General features: G+C 41.7%; 1 protein-coding gene across 2 annotated transcripts in view; it reads right to left on the bottom strand.

Annotated features, from left to right (window-relative positions):
* MCUB (mitochondrial calcium uniporter dominant negative subunit beta) overlaps positions 1-19,452 on the bottom strand; it is a 92,188-nt gene extending 72,736 nt beyond the window's left edge. The window contains exon 1 of one of the 2 annotated variants that reach the window (XM_065405218.1): positions 19,333-19,452. In XM_065405218.1, coding sequence (XP_065261290.1) covers positions 19,333-19,452 — 120 coding nt within the window. Of the gene's footprint in view, positions 1-18,954; positions 19,025-19,332 lie in introns of those variants that run through there. The other variant, XM_065405219.1, reaches the window with a different exon arrangement.
* Positions 19,453-26,801: the final 7,349 nt, after the last annotated feature.

Below are 26,801 nucleotides of genomic sequence, written 5' to 3' on the forward strand. Positions count from 1 at the left end.
TGCATACAGATGTGGTCTTCTCATCTCAAAAAAGATATACTAGCACTAGAAAAGGTTCAGAGAAGGGCAACTAAAATGATTAGGGGTTTGGAGAGGGTCCCATATGAGGAGAGATTAAAGAGGCTAGGACTTTTCAGCTTGGAAAAGAGGAGACTAAGGGGGGGGATATGATAGAGGTATATAAAATTATGAGTGATGTGGAGAAAGTGGATAAGGAAAAGGTATTTACTTATTCCCATAATACAAGAACTAGGGGTCACCAAATGAAATTAGTAGGCAGCAGGTTTAAAACAAATAAAAGGAAGTTCTTCTTCACACAGCGCACAGTCAACTTGTGGAACTCCTTACCTGAGGAGGTTGTGAAGGCTAGGACTATAACAGCATTTGAAAGAGAACTGGATAAATTCATGGAGGTTAAGTCCATTAATGGCTATTAGCCACGATGGGTAAGGAATGGTGTCCCTAGACTCTGTTTGTCAGAGGGTGGAGATGGATGGCAGGAGAGAGATCACTTGATCATTACCTGTTAGGTTCACTCCCTCTGGGGCACCTGGCATTGGCCACTGTCGGTAGACAGGATACTGGGCTAGATGGACCTTTGGTCTGACCCAGTTCGGCCATTCTTATGTTCTTATGACTGGTGCCTCCCAAACCCCCCTTTCCCAGAAGGGATTTCCTGATACGGTGGAGGAACCTGGGGGAGTTAAAAACAACTGGCTCAGTATTAATGCAGATGGCTTTTCCTGCATGTTTAACGAGTTTGTCTGGCTCATATCATTGGAGCTTGCCATGGTGTAAGCCAGTCACACTCTTTCTCTCTCTCTCTCTCTCTCTCTCACACACACACACACCTACCTCTCCCTCTTGCAGACAAGAGATTACATGAGAATCTCAGCTTTCATTTAAAAAAATATTTCTAGCCTTCATGGTTGCAGAGACAAGCTTGAAAATATGACTTGAGTACATCTTAAAGGCTCCAAAACCAAAGTACCCCAACATTTTTTTTTTTTAAAAAAACCTCAATTTTTAAGCCAGTCTCATGATTTTGGGGGCCCAGCTCATGAAGTTTAAATATTTGAAGCTGGCAACACTCTATATATGCAACAGAAGTATTTGGCCCACCATGCTTTTTCAGGCTCTACCTATCATCTGTGTTCTTTTGAAGAGGCAGTACACTAACATTTACATGAACCTTTTCCTAAGCATTTGAGAACACAATTCTTGTAAGTTTCTCCTATACTATAAAACAAATCTTTCTGAGAAAGAGCACTTTGGAGAAGCTGAAGTATCTTATAACCAGCATCCTGATTACTCAAGCAAGTAATTTTTGGAGTGTCAGAGATTATAGGCATGTTTCAATACTGATTTATTACAAACCTACTAGATTTGAAAGCAGTAACTTCTAGAGAACCAGGGACAACATAGCCACATGACCATGTATGCGTTCGAGAGGACAATAAAGGGCGAGTTATCAGTCTGTCTCTCACCAACACATTTCTGCTGCAACATGATGTTTCAGTATGCCAGTCCTAGAGTGAGGATTTAACTAACAAAAACGGTTGAAGATGCTTTGTCTCAACTGATTTATGGGCATGCAGTTCTTTCACGGTCTCTCTAGTTCTTTCAGTTCTCTCTAGTTCTTTCATGTTTATTCTAAGAGAATGAAACAGACTGAATTTTAATCAAAACGTTATGGGTGTATGCCTATTATATGCTCCATATTTAACGTTTCCAGACATTTTTGGAGCTATTGACAGGCTTCCCTGGTGTGGGGAGGCATTCAATAATACCACACATAGGCTTTGACTAAGAAGATGGGGTCTGAAGAGTTCTTCAGTTATAAAGGGCTGAATCCACCATGAAGCATCACGTATGTGAACCAAAGAGAGAGAATTTCCTCAGCTTGGATATTAGATTCTTCTGCAGCAGTTCTATCAGTGATGTAAATTCCTCCCCACTGGAGGGGGCTGTTAAAGGTTCTCATAGAAACGTACAAAGGAAATGTACAAAGGAAAGATGAACCCATCAGGATGGCTGTACAGATGCAGCCAGCCTTCACTTAGTCTTCAAGAGGAAGCAGATGGCGCAAGGAGTTGGGCATGAGAAGATAAAATCTGAGGACACAGAGAACCACAAGTTTTCACTCTCATACATGGGGCAACCCATCTGTCAGCTCCCCAGATAGAAAGCACACTAGGATCTTTGAGAATGTGTAAATAAATGTTATTAACTTAATACTTAAAAGTTTTATTAACTTACTTTCTGCAGCAAAATTTTTCAATAGCATGCACAATATCTTCTTAGGCAAGTTTGTCTTAGATAAGACAGTTTGATTATATTCTACATCCTCCCAAGTCCCTCCTGCCCCCAACATGTTTTCTATCTTGCACACAATTTTAATAAATCCTGTAACACTGTTTGACTGCATCCTCTTTAAGGCGATCCACACTCTGAGTATCTCTCAAAGACATGATGCCCTGAAGAGTAACATTCCTTAAAGACGCAGACAGGAAAGCATTTAGAAACAGACCCCAAAGAACTGCAAAAAACTTAATCCCATTTTGAGACAAGCCAAGTCGATAGCACAACAGAGGTAACCTTTGCTATTCCTTGGAGCTTCCAGCTGTATCATATTGGTAAGCACTGAACTGAAACATCTCCGTGACACAGACTATAGGCCAAATTCATGGGGCTGGTGCAAATCCTCTGAAATCAGTGGAGCTGAACTATGTACTCAAAAAATATTCTCCATAGCAAGGGTCCTCTCTGAAACCAGCTGCCAACTAGTGACTGCCATTCAATCCTGACAGCCTGACTACAAGAGAAACAATAAGAAGCAGAGAAGACGTTTCCCCCCCTGAATCTAGATTATTTATTAAAGCTGGAAGCAAGTTTAAGGATATTTGCAGGTTCCCTGGTTGTTCATTCCCAGCATTTCTCAGAATATTTTTATTATGGGATATTTCTGCCTTGAAATATTAAAATCTCCTATTTTGTCACAAATTTGCAAGGCAGACTGGCCTGGTATGGTAGCAGAGCATACTGACCAGGAGCCTGTCAGCCACTGCTGGCTTCTCTCAGAACTTTGAGGATATTTGCAAGGTTGCCAACTCTCATAATTTTATCATGAGTCTCAAGATATTGTCTTAAAGCCCCAACTCCTGGAGTCATGTGACTACATGACAATCTGAGCTTCCATTAAAAAAAAAGTAAGTTTCTAGCCCTTGTGGTGAGCTTCCACTTAAAAAAAGGTAGTTTCTAGCCCTTGTGGTTGCAGAGAAAAGCTTGAAAATATGAACCCTAACCACTCAAAACCCAGAAAGAAAATAAATGGTAGTCACAATGTATTTTTTTTAAATCTCACCATTCAGACACATGATTTTTGGGGCCTGACTCATGACATTTTAATGCTGACAACTGGCAATACTGAGAAAGTCTCCCCAGATTAAAATCATATCAGGGCCTAAACTAAGATAGGAAACATGCATTAAATTCCACTGGCATCAGGAGAAGTCTGGGGTTACTGTTCTAAGGAAGGATCAGGCTCTGAAAAAGATACATCAATTTTGTGGCCTGGACTATGTAGAGGGGCTTTTCTCAGTTTAAATGAACTATAATCAGCTTTGCAGTAATTCTTTACCCAGTGTAACAAAAAACAAGCTAAATCTATCCAAAACTGCTAGTTCGTAGCCTGATGAAAATGCATCCCCAAGAAGGCCTCTGCTTTTGTGAGACCAAATGGAGAGACTACATGGTTTCAAGAAATAGTTGGGGGGGAAAACCCCAACAACCACTAAGTGCAGGGTGGGATCACAGGATCAGGTTAAGTATCAAAGGGGTAGCCGTGTTAGTCTGGATCTGTAAAAGCAGCAAAGAGTCCTGTGGCTCCTTGTAGACTAACAGACGTATTGGAGCATGAGCTTTCGTGGGTGAATACCCACTTCTTCGGAATTCACCCACGAAAGCTCATGCTCCAATACGTCTGTTAGTCTATAAGGTGCCACAGGATCAGGTTAGTAGAGCGAGAAAGTACAATCACAAGATGGCTGCTCGGAGCCATCATTCTTCTAGTGTAATTAGAGCACAAATTTCAGTGTGAGCTAGTGGTCAGAGCACAGAACTGGGAATCAGGAGACTTGAGTTCTAGTCCCAGTGCTGACATATGACAGTGACTTACTCAAGATCACGTTTGTGCCTCAGTTTACCTAACTTTTAATATGGGGATACTACTTACTGCCTTTGTACAAAGCTTTGAAATTTGAGGATGAATAGCACACACCATTGTTTGAAGATAGAGCCCTTGCCTCCTCTCTGTTCTGTTCAATTCTGAGCTCACTGTCAGCACCCGAACACTAATAATTTTTAATTGCAATGAGAATGTCTTCCCTGTGATATATTCAGAATCTCCAAGTTTTAAGAAGCCATGGATAAATGCAATCAATTACAATTGATCCACAATGAAATTAAGATAATCTGATAACACCACATTTCACAGATATCTAATCTATTAGAGCATTTGAAGTCAGAAGCATGACATTTATGACATAAATGAGGAAAATCTCCTCTTTACAGTTTCAATTATTTTCTCTGTGTAACAACAACAAAAATCTACTTGGACGGTCACCCAAACTACTAGTACAAGTGCTCAATCAATTCAGAAATACTAGCCTCATGCATGACTGTATTTCAACAGTGAAGCCAATAATTCTAATTCTTCAAGTTTCATATAATATTTATCCTATCATTGTTGCAATACAGGATGACAGAAGAGAGTACGGTGCCAGAGCCATCAATCCTGCAAGTGGTGTGTGTTGTTATGAAAATGAATCCTGGGAAGTCACCAGGGGTAAATAACATACCAGCAGAATTGCTAAGAGTATTTGGTGACTGCAGTATTGATCTCATGTGGAAAATGTGCAACAATGTATGGATGACTAGAAATTGGCCAGACAACTGGATGAAAGGAATCTGTCTGCTCTAGGGGATAAAAACTGAATGCAGTAACTATCGTTCCATCTCCCTGATATTGCACATAAGTGAAGTGCTGCTCTACATAATTCAGGATTGCATGAAGTGAATGATAGAAACAGAACTACCGTCACAATAAGCTGGTTTCAGAGAAGGACGAGGCACACGTGATCAAATCACAAATATCCGTCATATCGTTGAAAAATGCAGGGAGTATAAACACCCACTGATTATGTGGGTCACTGATTACTCCAAAGCATTTGATACCTTCTGACATAACCATCTCTGGAGGATACTGGCAGACATGGGGATTCCAAAGCATCTCACTGAACTAATTGCAAGTCTCTACTGTCAACAACAGATCACAGTGCAAACAGCAGCTGGCAACAGTGAGTGGTTTTTTTATTGGGCAGGGTGTGAGACAAGGATGCATTCTGTCACCAACATTTTCAATATTTACGCACAATTATGAGAGAAGCCCTGGAAGGTGCTGATAAAACAGAAGCTGGGATTTCCATTGCTGGACACTTCTTAAACGACCTCAGATATACTGATGATACTACAGTCTTTGCTGCAACTATCGATGCAATGAAATGAATGTTGGAGTCTGTAAAAATAGTTAATGAGGAATAGGGACTATTCCTGAATGTGGCAAAAATGAAATGCGCATACACTGACATGATAAACAACAACAGGGTGCAAGCGGACATCACAATTAACAGTCAAACTGTAGAGGCAGTAGATTAAATTATCTGGAATCATATGTATCCAACCATGGAGGCTGCCCGAAGAACTCAGAAGATGACTAGGGATGGCTCACTCAGCCAAGGCCTCCCTTATGGAAGTGTGGAAAAATTGTGCCAGCAATGCCCCTCTGCCATGTACACTGGACAGTCTCTACCCAAAATAATAAATGGACACCATCAGACATCAAGAATTGTAACATTCAAAAACCAGTAGGAGAACACTTCAATCTCCCTGGATACTCAATAACAGACTTAAAAGTCGCCATTCTTCAACAAAAAAACATCAAAAACAGACTTCAATGAGAAACTGCAGAACTGGAATTAATTTGCAAACTTGACACCATCAAATTAGGCCTGAATAAAGACTAGGAGTGGCTGGGTCACCACAAAAAATAATTTTCCCTCTGTTGATATTCACCCCTTCTTGTCAACTGTTGGGAATGGGCCACATCCACCATAACTGAATTGGCCTCGTTAGCACTGATCCCCCACTTGGTAAGGCAACTCCCATCTTTTCATGTGCTGTATATTTATACCTGCTTACTGTATTTTCCACTCCATGCATCTGATGAAGTGGGTTATATCCCACAAAAGCTTATGCCCAAATAAATTTGTTAGTCTCTAAGATGCCCCAAGGACTCCTCGTTGTTTTTACTGATACAGACTAACACAGCTACTCCTCGAAAACCTGTGGCATCTCAAAATGTCAAATAGTTCAACTGGTGAAAAGCTTAATTTTTTTTTTCTTACAGTGACTTATGGATGTAAATCCTGGGAAACTAATGTTGTAAGAAAATTGAAGCCTTTGAGATGTGATGCTGGCAAAGACTCTTACGTATCTCCTGGAAAGAAAAGACAATGGATGCTTATATTAGAAATATTATTGGAGAGAAGCTGACACTCATCTTGAAAATCAAAAGGCACAAACTTATATACTTTGGTCACATAGGGCACAGAGATGGAAATAAGCTCAAGAAAGCTATACTGTTGGAAGGATGGTGATGGGAGGTCAGATGCTTAGTTTTCAGAGTTAGCAACGGATCAAGAAGGTTTCTGAAAATTCTGCTATGATGTCACCAGTATTCAGACAAAAATAAATGGACTTTAATTTACTTGCTGCAAGAGACTATAATATACCGATTCTGAAATAACATTTACATGACACATGTATCTCTTTTAATGGCATTTATATTACTGTGCTAGTATTTATGCAAAAGCAGACTTCAGATTTTCTCTACAGCCAATGAAAGACTGGGACTACTATGTGCTTAGATTATACCTTAGGACGGTACTGCACTTCCCTGTAGTTATGCTGTTGGTTTACCATCTCTTCAAAGACTTTTAGACAGTTTTAATCCATCCTCATTTGTTGTAAGTAATTTCAGTTGCAAACCCTAACCCAGAGCAAGATCTAATACATTCTGCTCCAAGATTACTCCACTAAAGGCAACCACTTTAGCCTTTAACTGTAGTCGTATCACCATCAGAATTCCCATTCAGCACCAAACACGCACTATTTCATTAAAAGGACTGAATCCCCCGCCCCTTAATTACAGCTCTGAGGGAAGCTTATAATTAGGTTTGGAAGGATTAAATTGTAATCGGTAAATGTCGGTAAACTTCAATTTCACTGCATTCACATAAACCGATTAAAAGTATTTCTATCAACAACTTAAATTTACAGACAGACAGGCAAAGTAAGAAAAATGCTGCTTGAGAACCTATTAATCTAAGGATATTTACATTGTATATTTTGACATGTGATGTTGACAATGTGTGTTTAAATGGTTATATAGCCTTTTTGAATTTCAATGTCTACTTTCTTACAGATGATAAAAATTGAAAAAAAAATGCTTAGAAACACAATATCATCCATCAAAATTACTTTAAGAAATACTTTCCTTGAAGCCTACTTAAAACGTAAGTTTGAGGCATCATTAATCATCACCAAAACATTACCATAGTTCTAACTTTGGTCATGGGGGCAGGGACTGTCACTTGCTATATTTGTACAGCACCTAGCACAAAGGGGTCCTGACCTGGTTAGCCTTTCTGCATTTCCACAATATAAAAATTAATTTACAGAAGGCATGGGACTCCTGCTCTTTCAATAAAATTTTAAAGATGTTGGATCCAAGTTTCCTACAACATGTCCCTTCTCCCCCATGACTAAACATAATAAAACATGGTCAGATTCTCCAGTAGCTCCAACACTGCAATCCATTACCTTGGGCAGGAAGGAGACTGGTTCAAAAAAATTAAACACAGCATTTCAAACTGTGAATATTTCATATGAACTATGAAGAAGGAACAAATGAATGTTTCCTGGAGGAAGAAAAACCAACTATCCATACATTTTGCTCTGTAAGCAGTACATGGGCATTCTAGTCAGAATGGATACCTGTACTGCACAGACAGGGAACTGTAATCATCCTTTCATGGTGCAGTGAGTATCTCTGGCTAAAATTATTTTTCTGTGATGTAATTAATTTAACGTTCAAGAAGGAAACAATAAGATTTCCCCTCTGCTGTGACAAACATTCAGGACTTCCATTTAAAGATACCTCATGAGGCTGATCATAAAGCAGCCTCATGGGTCCCCATCACATCTTCCTCCAGCAATGAGGAGATATTAATGGAATGGAATTGCTACCTGTTTTGTAGGTAAAGTAAGAAACATTTCTTGCAGGGAACCAATTTGCATTCCTTCAGCACCAGATTACAATGTGAAAGTTGTCAAATAATTCTGGTTTAAAAAAACTTGACAGTGAATGTAAGGACGGATAACTGCATTTGCATTGTTTATTCTTAGTAAAAACAAATTGCAATTGACATCTTACCGCTGTCTAAGGTACTCAAATTGTTTTATCTTTTTAAAGATGTATACTCTGTGCTTATCCATGATAAATGCATCTTTTAAAATATATTTTGTTTGCAGTATAGAGGCTTTTTGTTTCAGCATCCTAAACAAGCCTATACAGTAGCAGAGAAATTCAATGAGTAGCATAATAAGATTAAAGAACCATCTGGCAGACAAAATAATGTTAAATGCTCTCTCAAAGAAGCGACAGTGGCAGACAGAACCTCCTAATCATTGCACACAGCACCTGGATTATTTGTTTACCCATTTATTTGTCACTGCTACCAGAGCATTCTTGTTCCTTGCTCACTAGGTATGAGATTCCATAGTTCTGCTGCCAGTCCTTCCTGGATTAAAGAGAATTACTTTGTAGACTGCAAAGGTTACCATGTTTAGTAGGCAGGCAGCCAACTTTCACTCACTTCTTTACATACACAGTTATGGCGAATAAAGTCATCCTAACAAGAGAGATTTATTTCACTAGAGATGGGCCTGACCCCTGGATCTGAACTTTCCCAAAATTCAGCAGGGACTCAGATCAAGTGTTCCATTTTAAGCCATCTCTCCTCACAACGGTGAAGCTACAAATTACGTATCACTAATCTACTACAATAATAAAAACACAAAGGGGTGTGCATTGGTAAATGGCTATGTGGCTTTGGACAATCAATCAGTAGTCCAAGCCATATTTCACATAAAGGATTGTTTTTTAAGCTCCTCTGTTATTATCCTATAACAGAAATAAAGTCTCAGTTGAGGCCATCTGGATCTCAAAGGACCCCTTGAGGATGCAAGTATATTGCTGACAATTCAGTAGAAGAACCATTGAATGACCGGGCGGGGAGGGAAGAGGGAGACAGCTCCCAGGTCTGTCCATCTCCCACCTCATGCATACAACTAACGACCAGGTTTAATGCTCATTGCGCTTTCCAGACAGGCTTGGCTGCAGGGAATAAGCTGGTGGCCAGGGAGACGGGCAATGGCGAATTTATCAAAGGCTTCCCTCCCTCCCACGTCTAGGTGATCACCAGATTCTTGTTCAATACTGAGACAACAAGCATAGCCACCTAGAGAATAGGGAGCCATGTTCCCTCATCATTATCATACGGCCAACAAGAGAAAAGAGAAACTAGTCAGGAGGAGGAATTAATATAAGAAGTCCTGCCTCAGAACTTAGCCAATGTCACAGCAGGGGCAGGCCCAAAGGAGTGACATTTCAGTCCTCAATTGGATTTCAAGGAGCATAATCAATTTCCCACCACTGGCCACAGCAGAATTTAGTGATCACTCTTTCCATGAAGACCACAACTCACCTTTACTGTGGATTTGCAGGCATGCTGTCATGGGAAAGGTGAATTAGCAACATTCCACTAAACTTAACGCTCTACACAGTGATATTTCACTAGCCTATTTCTATTCAAGGTAAGAAAATCAGGGTTTATAATTTAACTAGATGTTGAGGGCAGGTGCACTGCTTATCATTGAGGGGAGGTGTACTGTTCATTGTTCCCTGGGATGATGTCAGCAGAGCTATCACTGCAGACTGGTTGTTGTCTTGGAAAATTTGATTACACAGTCTTGGACACAAAGAGAATCAGTAAACTCACAGAAAATCATCATTCAGGATCAAATGTTTGAAGGTTAAAAAAAATTGAAAGTGCACAAAAAGGGGGAAAGGTGTGGACCAGAAGAGTTCTTAAACCAAGCAATTATTTTGTATAAGTCACTTAAAACAATTATACTGTGCTTTGTGGTAAGCCTTCAAAGCACTCAAGATATTTTACTGATTGATTCTTGCTGCCCTGTAAAGTAGGTTAAGTATCATCCTCAGGTTACAGAGAGAGAGAGAGAGAGAGAGAGAGAGAGAGAGAAATGCTTAGTGCCTTGTTCAAGGTCCTAGAAGGAATCAGGTTTGGAATTCAAAGCCAAGAGGAACTTCTTCCAATCCCCTGCTCAATTTTGTTTTGTGAAAAATTTTCCATAAGGTGTTTGGTCTTTTTGTGTGTGTATAAGTCAATAGTTAGTTTTGATTTAAATGTTTCATAAACAGAAGATGAAGAAACTAACTACACAAACGGAATGTTCAGTTTCACTTCTCATTCAGTATAAACCACCAAAATGCAAAAATTAAACAGCCTAAGTGATAAGGAGAGATTTTTAAAGTTTTAATAATATAAGATCTTACTAACAGATAAAGAAATGTTTTTAAATATGTATACTTTTTTAGTGACACAATGTGTGATCACAGTGATTCTAATCTTCTCTGGTAGCAGAGATTTGTTTTACATTCCCAAATTAATCTCTTTCCTGCAATTAGGTCCCTTCCAGTCCTACACGTCTATAATTCTATGTTATAAGAAATGTCAGCTTCTTTTAAACAATACTGTTTCTATCTACAGCAGATGTCAGCCTCAATTGAATAAAGCTGGCTATTACAAAACTCTTAAAACGTGAGCAGGCATAGAATATAGTATTTTGCAGATAACTACATGCATACGCACAAGAATACTTCCTTGCAACTCACTGGTTTTGATTCCAGAATCTACACTCAGAGTGGAGACAGTGAGGAGTTGTGGATGTAAATATATATAGTAGAAGGGACAATGAGTTTTAACTGCCCTGTACAACAGGTGTCTTTCCAGTGAGCAAATGTTTATCTCAAAAAACGTAGCCATATCCCAACTGCCAGCTGAAACAATGGAGAACATCCAGTCCCAATTCCATTATGATATATTGGCATGGATGCAACATTGAAGGCCAACAAAATGAACCTGCTGAGGCAGGCATGTTCCCTGAAACAAGAGTGAGGAATGCACGATGGCTTTTTTTTTTTTTTTTAAAGCATCTGTGAACATTTATTTGCTAAAAAGTCATGACAAGTGCATAAATTCTCCATAAATACTTTATTGGGGTTGTGTGTGTTTTATTGGCTTTTTATCCTCTCGTTTCTAGAACAAGGTTTGTATGTAGAGAAGTAATTTTATAGACCAATATTTATTTAGTCTCCCAATATTGGGAGACACTCTATTCTTCCCAATTGTTGGGTCTGACAAAGCGACAATCATTCCAAACCTGAGTGGGTGGGGCTTTAAGCCATAAAGAATTCCCTGACCTCCAAGCGTGTTGGTGACCAGTTCAGCCCCTGGCATAAATCAGAACAGCTTCAGGGCTGCTCTAACCTATGATACCTACTACAACCCCCCAGGGTCATTGAACTGGCTGGAGTTCATTGCAGCATATAAACACTCTACCCACAGACCCTTCCCACCACCAATAAACCTCCTATGCCAATGGGCCACATAGAGTGATTATACGGACTCCCTCACAGTCAGGGAATTCCCCATAGTCCCATGGTTCAAAGTTGCCTGAGCGGGGGGCTGGCTGAGGATTTGGCCTGATGTTTAGAAACAAAGGCATAAGAGAGGGTTAAAACTGTACAAAGCTGCAGTTTATTTAGAATATTCAACTGCAAGGCAGAGACTAAGTGATGATTCATTTCTTTCAGGCTGCTGCATGCACTGTTCTAGGGATGTTGCTTTGACAGAATCCACTATAAAACTTGACAGTGAAGCACAGGGAGAAGGGGAAGGAAAACAAGACTGACAATTTCAAATAGCCCTTTCGATATTTTTACACATTTTGGGTGTTTGCTCAGGAGCGGATACACAACTGAATTTTAAAATGTGGTATTCATAACACTGGAAGCATTACAGTAATTTGAGACAGCTGGCGAGAAGAAGAGGGAAGGATTGGAAAATTCACTCTGTGGAACCGGTCAACAGCTTACTAGCTGCAGGCATCACAGCATGCGTGACTTTGAGCTGTTTTTTTAAATAGGATGTGAATATCATTGGCAGCTGAGAAGCAAAACATTTTTTCCTGCTACCTGCAGATAAACAAAACAAAGATTTTCCAACCAGCTGCAATTTGCAACCAGCAAGACTCTCCCCTCAGCAACAGGGTTAACTGCCTATGCCTCTGAGAACATAAAGTAGAACTGGAATATTCTTTCACAAAAATGTCTGCAACTTCGTTTTGCCCGTTTTCACACTCCAGAAATTTCCTGGGGACTGTATATTTCACTGTAGGCTCACAGGAAATCACATTTTCACAGTGTAAATAGTTGTTCCTCAAACCTAAGACCACTTTTTAAAAATCTTCACCAAAAAAGGAAACATTTTGAATTAACAAAATATGAATACACTCAAATTTTGAAAATTTCTACTTTTGCACACTCTTATCCTACTGACAGCCAACTTGATACTTACAAAGTGTCTAGATTAGGGGTTTTCAAACTGGGGGTTGGGACCTCTCAGGAGGTCACGAGCTGTCAGCCTCCATCCTAAACCCCGCTTTTCCTCCAGCATTAATAATGGTGTTAATGTGTTTTTAATTTATATGGGAGGGGTCGCACTCAGAGGCTTGCTATGTTAAAGGGGTCACCAGTACAAAAGTTTGAGAACCACTGGTCTAGATTATGGTACTTCCCTCCTTATCCACATTCTTGCTGTTACCTGTTACAAAATAAGGCCCTGGCTATACTTGGATATTTGTACCAATGTAGCTTCCTGACTGCAGACTTCCAGGGTGGATGTATTGCACCTGTGCAAAATGGAGATTGTATTCAAGTGGCTTCCCCTAATTTGAAACCAGCATGGGTGATTTTGAGCTGAGTTTTTAAAACAGGATGTGCACAGTTTACCCTGGATTCAAACCAAGGGAAGCCACATGAATGCAATCCCCATTTTGTACTGATGCAGTACATCCACACTTGTGTATCTGCAACAGTAAGAACATCCCCAGTACAGATGGCCCATAGTTTACTTATGTCTGCAAATGTCTGGCAGAAGCAACAAATCCCAGGACTACAGAGATTCAGCATTCATGGTTAAAAAGACTGGGATAATTTGCAAACTGGGATAGTTTGCAAACTCAGGCTTATGTTAGTACCGTAGGGTTGCCAATTTTGGTTGGATGTATTCCTGGAGAATTCATCACATGACATAATCTTTAATTAAAGATTAATTTTTAATTCCTGGAGACTCCAGGCCAATCCTGGAAGGTTGGTAACCCTAGGAATATTTTCTGGCTCAGTGCTATGTATGAACAGCAATAATAGCGTCTAGAAAAATCAAGTGTTTTAGGTTGACTTGTGTGTTTAGAGATCTACTCTCCACTGGGATTTTGCTAAGGGAAACTTTTTATTTCAAGAGAACAGTGCAAGCAATGCATTTGTGTCAGAGAATTAAGAACAAGATTTAATAATGATCATGGGGAAATGAAAGAATTGGCAAATTTTAGGTTTGATCTCTGTAAAATAATCTAATACAATTAAATAAATAATAATAATAAAAAAAGAGCGCTGTGTGGCTCAAAAGCTTGTCTCTCTCACCGACAGAAGTTGGTCAAATAAAAGATATTACCTCACCCATCTTGTCTCTGTAAAATAATAATAATTTTAAAAAACACTAAGACTTTCATAAACTTTACTACAACAGTGTTTTGTGGGTCACAAGCTTTATTTTATGTAGCCAGCCAGAAAAATGCACCATCAAATAAATGCTTCATAGTTTGCAAAACCTCCTCCTTATAAAAGCAAACACTTCCCAGGGCAGGGGGGGCAGCGGGAGGCAGGGAAAGAGAGATGAGAGCCATACAAGAGACATAGAAGATTCAATAATACAAAATGAAGCAGCTTCTTCTATAAGCATTAGTCAGAAGGCTTAGTAATTACTCAAAAGTAATTACTCACTGGATTCCTGTGAACAGGAACATCAGCAGATTAGTTAATTTTGTCTGAATACCACTCAGCTGGAATGCTGACAATTAGAGACACTGCTTTCTGAGAGAACAACAACAGACATGATTTCCTGCTTTAACAAACAAACTATATCCAGTTGTCCTTTTAGGCATTATACTATGGTTCATTTGGTGCCAAATCATTTGGCTGATTTGTTAACCAAAAAGTCACACTGTTTATTTACAAATTCTAGCTATCTTAAATAATTATATGGCCCCATCACCATAGTATCTGAGTGCCTCAAAATAATATATTTATCTGCCCAACCCTTCTGTGAAGTGGGAAGTACTGTCATACCCATTTTACAGATAGGGAAATTAATGCACAGAAAGACTAAGAGACTTGCCCAAGGTAATACAAAGTTTGTAGCAGAGCAGAGAATTGAACTCTGTTCTCCTAAGCCCTAGGCAAGTGCCATAACCACTGGATAATCCTTCCTCTCCAGAGCCAGGATCCAAATACTTTTTTTTTTTTATTAAATACACAGAACAATGGCATCCCACGGATATAACACCACATATGGAGAAATGGTAACTGAAAAGGTTAGTTAAAAATTAATAATTACAGTCAAAGTCACTTAATCAGGAAAGCATTTCCCTGGGACAACACTCAGGGCTTGTCTGCACTCACAGCACTGCACCTCAGCGAGAGGCGGTAGCTAGGTCAAAAGGGGTTAGGTCGCTATAACTGTGTTAGTCAGAGGAATGTGGATTTTTCACACCCCTGAGTGACACAGTTATACCAGCCTAATTTCCTAACATAGACCAGGCCTTAGGGAAGTTTTCTTTGTCTTAAATTGAATGAGCCTTCAGTCACTTTTACCAGACAATCAAAATTGCTCAGGTTGATTTGTTGGGACAATTTTCAATGCAAGTACCCTGTCAATTACTACAAGAGGTGTATATGATTGTTATGGAAACAATATGAACTGCTGAATGAACTGTGCTGCAGACCCACAACTTGTGATTTAACACTAAACAAACTATTAAACAAATGCTGTAAACACATTTACCTACCTTACTAATAATATTTTAGAATTTTAGAGGGAAAATTGTAAAAAAAAAAAAAAAAAAAGACAGCTGGCTTGTTACTTGTACGCCCTGTTTATTTTTCAATAATTATGCAATTAGGGAAGTCAATTTCAATTTTGTTATAATCACTTTCACTTTCAGGTTCTTAGTGCTACAGTGTTTTGGCTTCCAAACAAGGCATGGACATGTCTGTTTAATTAAAAAAAAAAAATCACCTTTAAATTATAACCTAATGACAACATCTGTCACTGAACTCATGAGATAAAATCCTGGCTGCACTGCCTTTAACATGTGCTAAGCTAATAGAGTTTAAGCATAGCAAGCAGCCTAGCCTTTAATTCCACTTCTTTAGTATGTGCTGGAGTATGTACTGCTCTGACAACACTAGATTTTCAAAACATAGATAAAGCAAGTTGTACTTTTAATATGTGTTAGCTAGTCAAGATAAACCCTGGGAAGGAGCTTTTTCCTTTTTCCTTCCCAGGGTTTAACTCCACCAGCATACATTAGCAAATACACCTTGCTTCCAAGTGAAGACATGGCCACAGACCATACTGCTTTCCTGTACCTCATTACGGAGTGTCATCCATTTTAGTCCCAGCTTAATTGACATTCCACCCAAAGCCAGTGTCCACTCTGTTCATTGCTTTCAACTGACTTTATGAACACTGCATCAGGAAAATTCAGTTAAGGGAAACTTTGCATATGTTAAATAAATGAACCAAACACATTTTTTACACTTCCTCTATGAATTTGTGTCTGTCATGTGTCCCAGTCACACATTTTGTCCTTGAATAGGTTGAGAGTTTAGCGCCAACATTTTGCTAAGCTTCCATCAGAGCAAACTTTTAAAAAGAATTGGATGGACTCTTTAATAGTCAAAATTTAAAAACATCCTGACAGTGGAACTTGTCAAGAACATTTGTCTCCTTTTTCCAGATTATTAGTACACAGTCATATAGTTACCTCAGGCCATGTTGTCCACAGAACTGTACCTTTCAACAGACCTTTCTTTTACAAATAGCATTTTTGACCCTTTTTGCACAGACAGTGGCTTGGGTTTTTAAAAGAGATTTCTTAAAGGGATACTAACTTAAAATACTGAGACAGAAGAGTGATTTTTTTTTAAATTTACTCATTTTACAGGTAACATTTAAGGTTACTAGAAGTGAAAGTAATTACGAACTACAAATTGCTAGCCTTCAGTTTGTTTATTAGTGCATTTAACAGCACTTTGTGCATAGACCATTTCATTGTTTCCCTATTGAGATAGTCCGTTTCAACGTTTTTTCTGTGGGTTTTCCCACACATGACAAAGAAAAGCGGTTTTAAAATAACGACTTGAATGCACATAAATTGACAGGGGGACTCAGGAATAGGTGTGGTACCTAAAAACTATACTTTTTTGGGAGGGGCGGGGATTTAATTGACTAATTTTTACAAGTTTAATGCCCTTTGAGAATAAGGCAATGGGACACCACAGCCCTCAAAAGGGCAACCCACACGGATTTCCCCAACAGCTTCAAGAGTAGAAGAGAAAGAAAAGAGGGGACACCTAGAATGCTTCTACCTTAGGGCAGGGAAATCAGGAGCAGCCCTCACATCATGTAATTAGACATGGCATTTCCTAGCTACTAGTTCACCTCAAATAGAAAGAAGAAAAATGAAATCCACAATACAGATACCTTCATCAATCTGGATCCATCAATGGCCTTTTGTGTTCATTGTAGGGTTCAAAGGCTCCCTTCTCTCTCTCCCTTGTCTCCACTAAACTTCCTAACCTCAAAGCCTCATTCTACTACAGCCATCAGTTCCCTGGTGAAGAGCTGGACTCCCTTCAAAACCTGTCAGCAGCACTCAGATATCCATAATAGTCACTTGGGGCTGTGGGTGCTACCTTCGCAACTGTCCTCACCCAGAAAGCAGCAGCACCAAACCTGATCTCCCACATAGCACTGCTACCATTAGTGTTTATATTACAGCAGCTCCTAGATGCCCCAGTGAAGACAGAGGCCTCACTATGCTAGGTACTGTATAAACACGTAGCATGAGATGGCCCCTACACCAGAGAACTACTGACAGCCTAAATAGGCAATGGAAACAGTAGTAGACAAAGAACGCAAAAGCAAAACATAAAAAGGTAAATAACTAGCAAGTTATATGCTTCTGTTTATTAGTTTTCCCAATACTATTCCCCTATCCCTATATACAGCTGCCCCCTGCCTCATCACTACTGACCCAAAAAGCCCTTCTTTCAACCTGCCCACCACAGAGAAATAGGCTGCTTCCCAAGACAAAGTAAGCAGGGAGGGAATGCTGACATTCCAGATGCTGCAGTCAGATCCTCACAGCAGGACCCTTGCATCGATAAATAGGTCAGGCTGCAGCATTCAAACCTAGACTACCAGGTCACCTGCTCAATCTTTTAGCAGTTCTCAGTCCACCTTTAAAACATGATTATATTTAAAAGCTGAATACAATATTCCATCTGAACTGGTCCTAATCAAAATGAAACACAGTCAAAGCATCCTTCCTCATTTGAACACAGAAAATACAAAAGACAATATTTGAGTTAAAGCTGCATTGTCAGCATGGCTGACTTGTATATTTTTTGTGTAAAAATGGGGGAAAATACATTTTCTAAGCCCAATATTGAAAAATACCTTCAATATTTTACAATATTATTAACACTCCCGCTGCAGTGCTGAAAATTCAGAAATAACTGCACTATCTTCATGTTTATGAGCCAGAAATGGGTAAATACTGTATTATGAACAGAAACTGAACAAGTGACTGCAATTTCCACAAATAGTGTAGTTTTATTGTCCACGCTGGCTTTAGGTTGAAACAGTAAACATAAATGGTGAGAATTAAATATGATGGTAAGAAACTTCAGTTTCAGTAATCTACTGGGCTGTTACTAATAATTACAATAACAAAAAAGCCTTAAAATGCTAATCCTGCCAATATCCTTTTAAGAACCATAGTCAGGCCATTTTAACCTTAGATTTCTTGGCGTTTACTGATTTATAAAACTGGAGTTATTTACAGGATTTCTCTTTTAAATTCAGACTTTCCCCTTCTTCAGCATACTCCTCACCACACCTCTCTATCCAAAGATATTTATCAACAGACATATAACACAATTGTGCTAAATCAACTGTTACTCATATACAATTTGCACTGATGATTCATCATCAACCTATCAGGGAGCAGGGCAACAACGCTGGAGGAAGTGGAAAAATTATAAAGACAGCGCTGATGGTCAGGTTCCTGACTTGAGCTTTTAAAACAAGACAGATTTTCCTCCTCTGGTAGACTTGGAGCATAATCCACTTCGCTTGATCCTGTTTAAATTCACCTCCAACAAAAAGCTGCGCGCTCCCAGGAAGGCAGACTTCCCCTTAGCAAAGCAAGGAACGCTGCCAAATGCCTTTGCTTCAGGTGCGCCGGAACAGCAGGGCGCGCCGCCCCAGGCTGGGTGCATGTTAAAAGCAGAGGCTCTCCGCTCTCCCGCGGGCTGGGCGTGAGTTTCAATGAGTCACTTACCACCTCATTTGTTTCAGTGTCCGGAGCCCCATCAGCCTCGCACACAAACCGGAGCGGGCAGATCCGGCGCTGAACTCCCTCCCCAAGGGCTGGCCCATCCTCTGGAGCGCGCGGAGGGGCGGCGGGGAACTTTCTGCCGCCCCCTGTGCCCGGGGGCTGGTGTCCGCGCCGGGGGGGTGCAGGGGATCACAGTCCCCCCGTACGCTCCGCTCCCCCAAACTGCTGCCCCCGCGCGCCCTGCCCCGGCCCAGCAGCGCGGCGAGGGGCACGAGCAGCCGCGGGAGCCCGGCCGGCCGGAGGCGGCAGCGGGCAGGGGAGGAAAGCGCCGCCCGAGCGCTGAAGTTGCCCCGTGCAAACTTTCCCCGCCCCGCGCCTCACCTGGGGAGCCGGCAGGGGCCCGGCCGGCAGGGAGCGATCGCTTCTCGCGGCGGCGGCGGCCAGGGGCTGCTGCCATCTCCCCCTGGCGCTCCGGAGCAGCTGCCCTGCCCGCGGCAGCATCCTTCTCCACCCGCCGCCCTGGGGCGAGGCAGCCCCGCTTCGCCCGCCGCCCCTAGGGCAGGCTCATGAGGCGGTGGCGGCTGCAGCGTCCCGCAGCCCGGCACTGAGACTCGGCGGCTCTGCTGGCTCCTGCCGCTGAAGGGGCGGTGAGTTAAAGGCGAGGGCGCTGCCTCCGGATCCCGAGTTTTCGTTTGGCCGACAAAAAGCAAGTCCCCGAGCGGCCGGGGGGGGCAAAGGGAGCGGCTGCGGGCGGCCCCCGGGACCGAGCCCCAGTGCAAAACTCTCCCTCCGCACAGGCAGCCTAAAGGGAGAAGGGGGGGGGGGGGTCTCACAACTCGTTTTTGGTGGCCTCCGAGTGCGGCCACTAACTCTTGCTGGTGGCCGCACTGACAGTTTTTCCTAAAATACTTGATTAACTTTAGGAAAAATAAATAAAAATGTATTTAGCCACATCCACATCCCTGTCATTTAGTTATGTAGGTGGGGGGTTTGCAGAATCAATAATAAAAATAATGCTGTGAAAAGCGATATTTGCATTTTTGTTAATATAACTTTTTGCAGCAAGCCCCAGGACAAATTAAGCCCTGGAGTGTGTGTGTGTGTGGGGGTTGGGGGTTAGCAGGGGCCAGGGGAAGTAGCGGGGACCAGGAGTGATGGGGGTGGGTGATGAGTCCTGTGACCAGAGCCAGGGGTCGTCAGCTGTGTGGCTGGGGGTCAGTGCCAGCGGCCAGAGCCCCGGGCAGGTACTGTGAAGCCAGGGCCAGGAGCTGCACAGCCAGGGGCTGTGGCTCGGTGCCCAGGGCCAGCAGCCGCTGAAGCCCGGGTCGGCACCCAAGGCTGGGGTTGGAGGGCCAGCACCTGGGGTTTGGAATGTGTGGCCAGGGGTTGGCATCGCACGGCGAGAGCCAGGGATTGGAGCCTGCTGCCATGTGGCCAGGAGTTGGAGCCTGAAGCCCTGTGGGCCTGGCTGCAGGCCAAGGCTGCATGGCCAGAGCTGGGGGTCAGTACCTGAAACATCGCGTCTGGAGCCGGGTGTTGGTGCCCAAAACCCCATGGCTGGAGCCCTGGTCTGTGCAGCCAGGCTCCTAAGTCCCACCACCTGAGCCCACTGCCCAACAACCCTAGGGTGGAAGCTTGAGCCAGGCCCCACTGTGCCCCCCTGTAGGTCGAGAACTCCCCTTGCTCCTTCAGCGCTGTGGCCCACCTGTCTCCAGCGGCGGTGCAGGGTGGTGCATCCCTGAGCAAGAGGAAGGGAGGGAAAGGGGCTGATGCTTCCCCCCCCCCGTCACCACCCAGGTCTGTGGCCGCATTTGAGAAACGCTGAGAACTGGGGGAACGGGCTGCAGGAGCCCTCGGGGCAGCCTGCCTGCAGGGGCTGGGCCAGCCCTGCCCCGCCCGCACCCAGCGCTCACCGGCCAGGATCTGCACATTTTCCAGGCTCCTCGTTGAGGCACAAGCTGTGCATGCCTCAGGAGACCCCTCTGTGACTTTCGGAGCCCCTCTCCCCCCCCCCCCCCGCTATTGTCACCCTGCGCAGTCCGCCTCGCTTGGGGGGAAGAGAGGAGAGCGCTGGCAAGGAGGAGGGGCTGAATGACATTGTTAGATTAACAGCATGGCAATTTCTGTTGGGGATTGTTTGAGGATCTAGTTCAGGAAAAGGTTGATGTATGGCAGGTGTGGGCTCCAGTTGGGTGGATCCGCCACAATAGATTTTCAGTAAATGACGAGGTCACCAGAAAGGAAGAAGTGGCGCTCAAAAAGAGAAAAATTCAGCTCCATCCAAACTAAAAGTGAAAACAAGTCCTTGCCACCGGCCAAGTATTTTCTTAGGGTGGATGCTCACCTGAAAGCACTTATGTAGAAAAGCATCACCACCTCATGCGGGCACATCCCACCCCCCTTGTCTTGCAGCTATTGACAGGATGTTAAAATCAACAGCCCACCAAATCTTTTAATCGGGCACTATGCCATGCCAGATTGCCACTGACTCGGCAACACAAAGATTCCATCCCAGAGATGGGAGCTGCTTTCTTTCTTTCCCTCCCACCTTTCCCTGCTGTAGAGTGATTATTATGCCCAATAGTACAATGATTATGACCTAGGAAGTCACTGACTGCCAACTGGCAGAGGGCATGCCACACCATACAATCCCTCACATCAGGCCTGATGCACGCATTGCCCCACTGTTGTCATAATCTGCACTTAAGAGTTAAAAGGTGTGATGTAAGGTATCATAGGCAAACTGGTAACATGCTGGTCGTTAATATTGTGTGATATATGTACAGGCAGTCTATAAAGAATTATAGATGTCTGCTGGAAATACATTCTTAAAAGGTGTTTTGCAAACAATGCATAATCCCAACCTGTCCTAGACAAAGGAATGCTATTGTGCTTGTTTTCCTGTGTCTCCAATGTAAACTGAATTAGGTAATATCTCAGAGGACAATGAAAAGTACATCTGCATGGAAGGTAAACAAAGACATCAAGATAAACAAGCAGGGTAAGAGGGAGAAAGACCACTTAACCATCACAAATGGGGATGGAGCCTGCACCCCCAGGAAGCCTTCCTGGCTCTTGAAACAGATACATTTTGGAAAATACAAGATGAAACAGAAAGCCATTTTGGCATCTATCTCCTAGGGGACAAAGAGGGAGCAGAACCCTATGAGCTCATGCAGAGTGGATCATCTTGACTTGAAAACAAAGAGTAGCTGGAAATGACTATAGGTGAGAAACCTCCTTAGATAAAGAGTGTAACCTGCCAAAGTTAAGTTTTAGGCATTAGCAAGCATGTTTTGTTTTGTTGTACTTGTAACCCTATCTGTGCTTTGTTAATAGATTTATTCTTTTTTCATTACAAAACCTTCTCAGAGCTGTGTATTAAAATGAAGGGTGAAGTCCCCTTCTAAACTAACAGGCTGATGTGTGCTCTGGCTCTCTGGAGGCAGTAAACTGAATAACTTCTGTGAGTATCCACGGAGAGGGACTGGACAGTGCAGGGCAGATGATCTGTGGGGAGACTCGGGACTGGAAGGGCTGTTGGTGTTACCCTGAAGGAGTAACCAGGCAGGTGGTAGTCAGGATAAGGCCACTGTGCCGTGAGCGTGCTGCTGGTGAGCCAAAGCTGCACAGTGCAGAAGCACCGAGGGTTACAGGGCAGGCGGTGACAGAACACCCGTTGATCTAAGTGAGCCCCCAAAGTGTCACAATGTCACAAATGTCACGTATGCATCCGAAGAAGTGGGTTGTAGCCCACGAAAGCTTATGCTCTAAATAAATTTGTTAGTCTCTAAGGTGCCACAAGTACTCCTGTTATTTTTGCGGATACAGACTAACACGGCTGCTACTCTGAAAAATGGCATTTTAGAGGTAGGATACTCCTAGACTGATTGACAAATACATTACAAACTGTTTTACTCATACCTAAAACGGGCCTCCACTTCGCTTACTGCTGTAGTTTGACCAAATAATCCTTGTGGCTGAAATTTGCAAAAGCAGCTTCAGTGTCATTCGTTAAGTTATTTTGGGAGACCACAGAGGCCAAGATTTTCAAAAGCAATTAGTGTTTTTGGATACCAGACTTGAGACTCTTTAAAACGGACCCTATTTTCACAATGGGCAAACAAAACTACAAGGGCTTGTCTGCACAGCGGGTTTAAACCAGCATGTACCCAACGCTTCACGCTGCTATGCTGGCACCCGTGAATACCCAGAGGCTGCTTGGGCTGTATTTCAGCTCTCAAAGTCAAGCAGACTATGTGGTGGCGGCAGCAGCAGGCGCTTCAGCAGTGGCAGAAGAAGCAGAATAATGACAATGAGGCACTGCTGCTACAGGAGCTGTTCCTGGAGCAACTTCACCATTCAGTGTCATTTCTGGTCTTGGGAAACCAGCATTTTCTAAAGGATTGTTCTAAAGAACTGGTTAATGAAGCTGTTCACAGGCCACGTGGACAGAAAGGAGCAACTGTATAACTATAGCCTCAATAGTTGCAGAATGACAGGGGGGCTGTGCATCCAGCAATTTGAAAGAACAGTAGAATGTTTGTGGAATAGGTTGTAACCTGCAGGAAAAATAACATGCCTAAGACTATAGCTGCATGTTGTATTTTGCACAATATTTGTGAGAGGAAGGAAGAAAGCCAGTGTGAAAATCTTGGCCAATTTCTGTTGTTGAGAGGCATCAGTAAAGTAGGCTTATCTTTGGTAGATAGCACTATCTGCAACTGGCACAAAGTATATTTGATAACACCAAGTCACCCTTGTGCTGTTTTTTCCCCTTTCTGTCCCTTAGGAGCAAACAGTTCAAGAGCTACATCTAACTTTGGGTTATTTCTCATGGCAAGTCTTGAGGTTCTTAACCATTTATCTCAACAAGGACAAGAACAACTTCTATAAAATAGGCTTTTAGTAGTTTGTTTTGCTAGGATAGTTACCAGCTCCACCAGGAAAACACTCATGTTCAAACATTTTCTCCCTGCAAAGGTATACTCAAAGGCATTGGGGTGTTACTGTAGACAGCTCAATGAAGACCCCTATTAGATATGCAGCTGTGGTCAACAAAACAAACAAAATATTCATATGTTTTCATGTGTTCATATGTTTCAAAGTATTCATAAGGAATAGGCTGGCAAATACAGAGATTATAACATCTTTATAGAAATCAGTGGCATGGCCTCATCTGAAATCCCATGTGAAATACTGGTCACCCCATCTGAAAAAGGACATTGCAGAACTAGAGGAGGCTCAGAGAAGGTGATGAAAATGATCAAACTTATTACAAAACACATATGAAGAGAAACTGAAAAATGTGGATGATCATTTTAGAAAGGAGATGAAAAGAGGGGAGATGATAAAAGTATATCAAATAATGAATAGTCTAGAGATGGTAGATTGGGAACTCCTGCTCTTCCTGTGTCATACAAAAGAAGAAGGGGGCATTCAATGAAATTGAAAACCAACAAAACCAAATTCTTTTGCACACAGCATGCAATTATACTGTGGAACTCATTACCACAGGAACTCATTAAAATCAAGAATTTAGCAAGGTTCAGTAAGGGATTGGGCATTTATTTGGATAACAAGTATATCCAGAGTTGTTATAATTAACAACAAACATTGTGGAAGGGCTATGAAAGCTCATGCTTCAGGGTTTAAGACTGACTATTAGAAACCAGGATGAGAACTAATATGGGGCAGATTATCCCACATCTGCTTGCAGCAGCATTCTTATACCTTTCTCTGAAGTATCTGGTACAGGCCACTGTCAGAGACAGGTTTCTGGACTAGATGGACCTAGGGTTTAAATCCAGGTTGGCAATTTATATGGTCCTGCAATACTATTGGATGATCTGGGTGTGGTCTGAGAATAGAACTTGAAGAATCCATCTTCTGTGCTGTTATTTTTCTCAGTGCCTCACACAATCATAGGTGTTCCTCACACAGAACCAATCTATCATAACTGTGTGTTGGAGATGCTACAGTTATGACAGTTCAGACTTTCATTCTGAATCTCTATTTAAGGGCACTTAAACTTTCTGAAGAATTACCTTTATGAATATGCTTAACTTTATGCATTGAAAATAGGCCCATTGAAGTCATATGGCAAACGTACTAGTGGATACAGTGCTTACTTTTGTGAAGAGTCAGTAGTAACCACGACACCTGCTAGTGATGGCAGGATCAGGCCCTAAATACTCACTATATAGACAAAGTATACAGGCGATAGAATGCATCAAAAATAGCTGTTTAATACACATTTTGTTCCTCTATATTTGAAGATTTGGCTTTGCCTGGTTTGACAATATTTATTTTTAGTCCATGTTCTTTAGTGGGAGATTAAAGCTTGTAGGGCTCCAAAAGGAAGTGTGTTTTCAACTTGTCATGAAGATTGTCCTTACTGAGGTTCAGTGTTCTTTACATGGCTACAGAAAATTAATTTAGAAATAAGTTATTAGAGCTACCAACATTTTTCAAAATTTGATTTTTCAATGAGGTTTTTCAACAAAATTTTGAGACAAAATGAAGACAGGTGAATTTTTATTATGCTTTCCCATCATCTATCATACTGTAAATTATTGCCCTATAAAAAGAGTTAATCATGTCCATGCCAGATCCTCTCCATACTGGCCAGCTTTCTCTTTCTTCCACTAAATATTACTGCAATGCTGGTAAACCAGCTAACTTGTGTATGACCAGAACAACTTAACAAGAGGCATTGCAATTGTAATCAAGACAATCCACTTATGTATGGGTATCAAGGAAATATTAAGTAAGCTAGCAATCCCCAACTCATTCACTTTGTATTGGTAAGAATCAAAGAATAGTTGCTAAGTGTATTTGTCTGTGTTTACCTATATCCTGTTAGAAGTTTACCAGTGTAACCAAATTAGCTTTTAGATGCTAAATCCATTTCATGTCTTAATTGTGTTCAGTTAACCTTAAGATCAAAGAGGTGAGATACTGTAGGAAACTATTATTATCTACATTGTCTTCAGCTTATCTGTTATAATGCCTAATTGCCTTATGCAAATAAGTGTAACTAGATTTCCTGTGTATAGATAGGAAATTGAAAGTTAACTTCAAAGAGGTGTGTTACTGTGTGCTCAAAGAAGAATCCTCAGTCACATGCTGTGCTCAAAACACTTGAAGGCCTGCTTCAGCTATAAAAGTGAAGCTTCAGGCCTGATCCTGCATCTCTAGTCTGTAAACTTTAAACAGGGAAAGTTTAAGCTGTGGTACTGAGATCTTCCAAGTAGTTATTTGGAAAAGCATGGAAAGACTCCAACAGACTTTACATCTAAGCTGCATTTGGATTCTAACCTTTTGGGATAATTCAGAGAAACTTTTGTAAGTCAGCAGACTCAACCATCCCGGCTACAAATCTGATAGAGGGACCTAGCACGCATTTGTAATGTATATAATCTTTTAACCATTCAATAACTCTCTTCTTTTATTAATAAACCTTTAGTTAATTTACTAAGGATTGGCTGACAGCGTGGTATTTGGGTAAGCTCTGAGACACACAGTGACATGGGAGAAAGTGTCTGATCCTTTGGGATTAGTAGAACCTCACATATGGTGATTTGGGTTTTCAATAAATCTCTCACCATATTAGACCTTTTTGCCTAGATAGGAGCCAAGGACTGGAATGCCTAAAGGGGACTGTGTTTGGGTTCTTGTTCACCAGTGTGGTACTATAGAAGCTCTTTTGATGATTCTCTCTCTTAGGTAAGGAGACATTCTACTGTTGTAAATAGTTAAACTAGAGCTATTAGATGACTTCTCGATTCTCACATATCAACTCAATGCCAGAAGAAATAGAATCGAGACATTCAATCCCCTGCTGTAAC

The sequence above is a fragment of the Emys orbicularis genome, chromosome 5 (assembly GCF_028017835.1).
Source record: "Emys orbicularis isolate rEmyOrb1 chromosome 5, rEmyOrb1.hap1, whole genome shotgun sequence".
Taxonomy (NCBI): Eukaryota; Metazoa; Chordata; order Testudines; family Emydidae; genus Emys; species Emys orbicularis.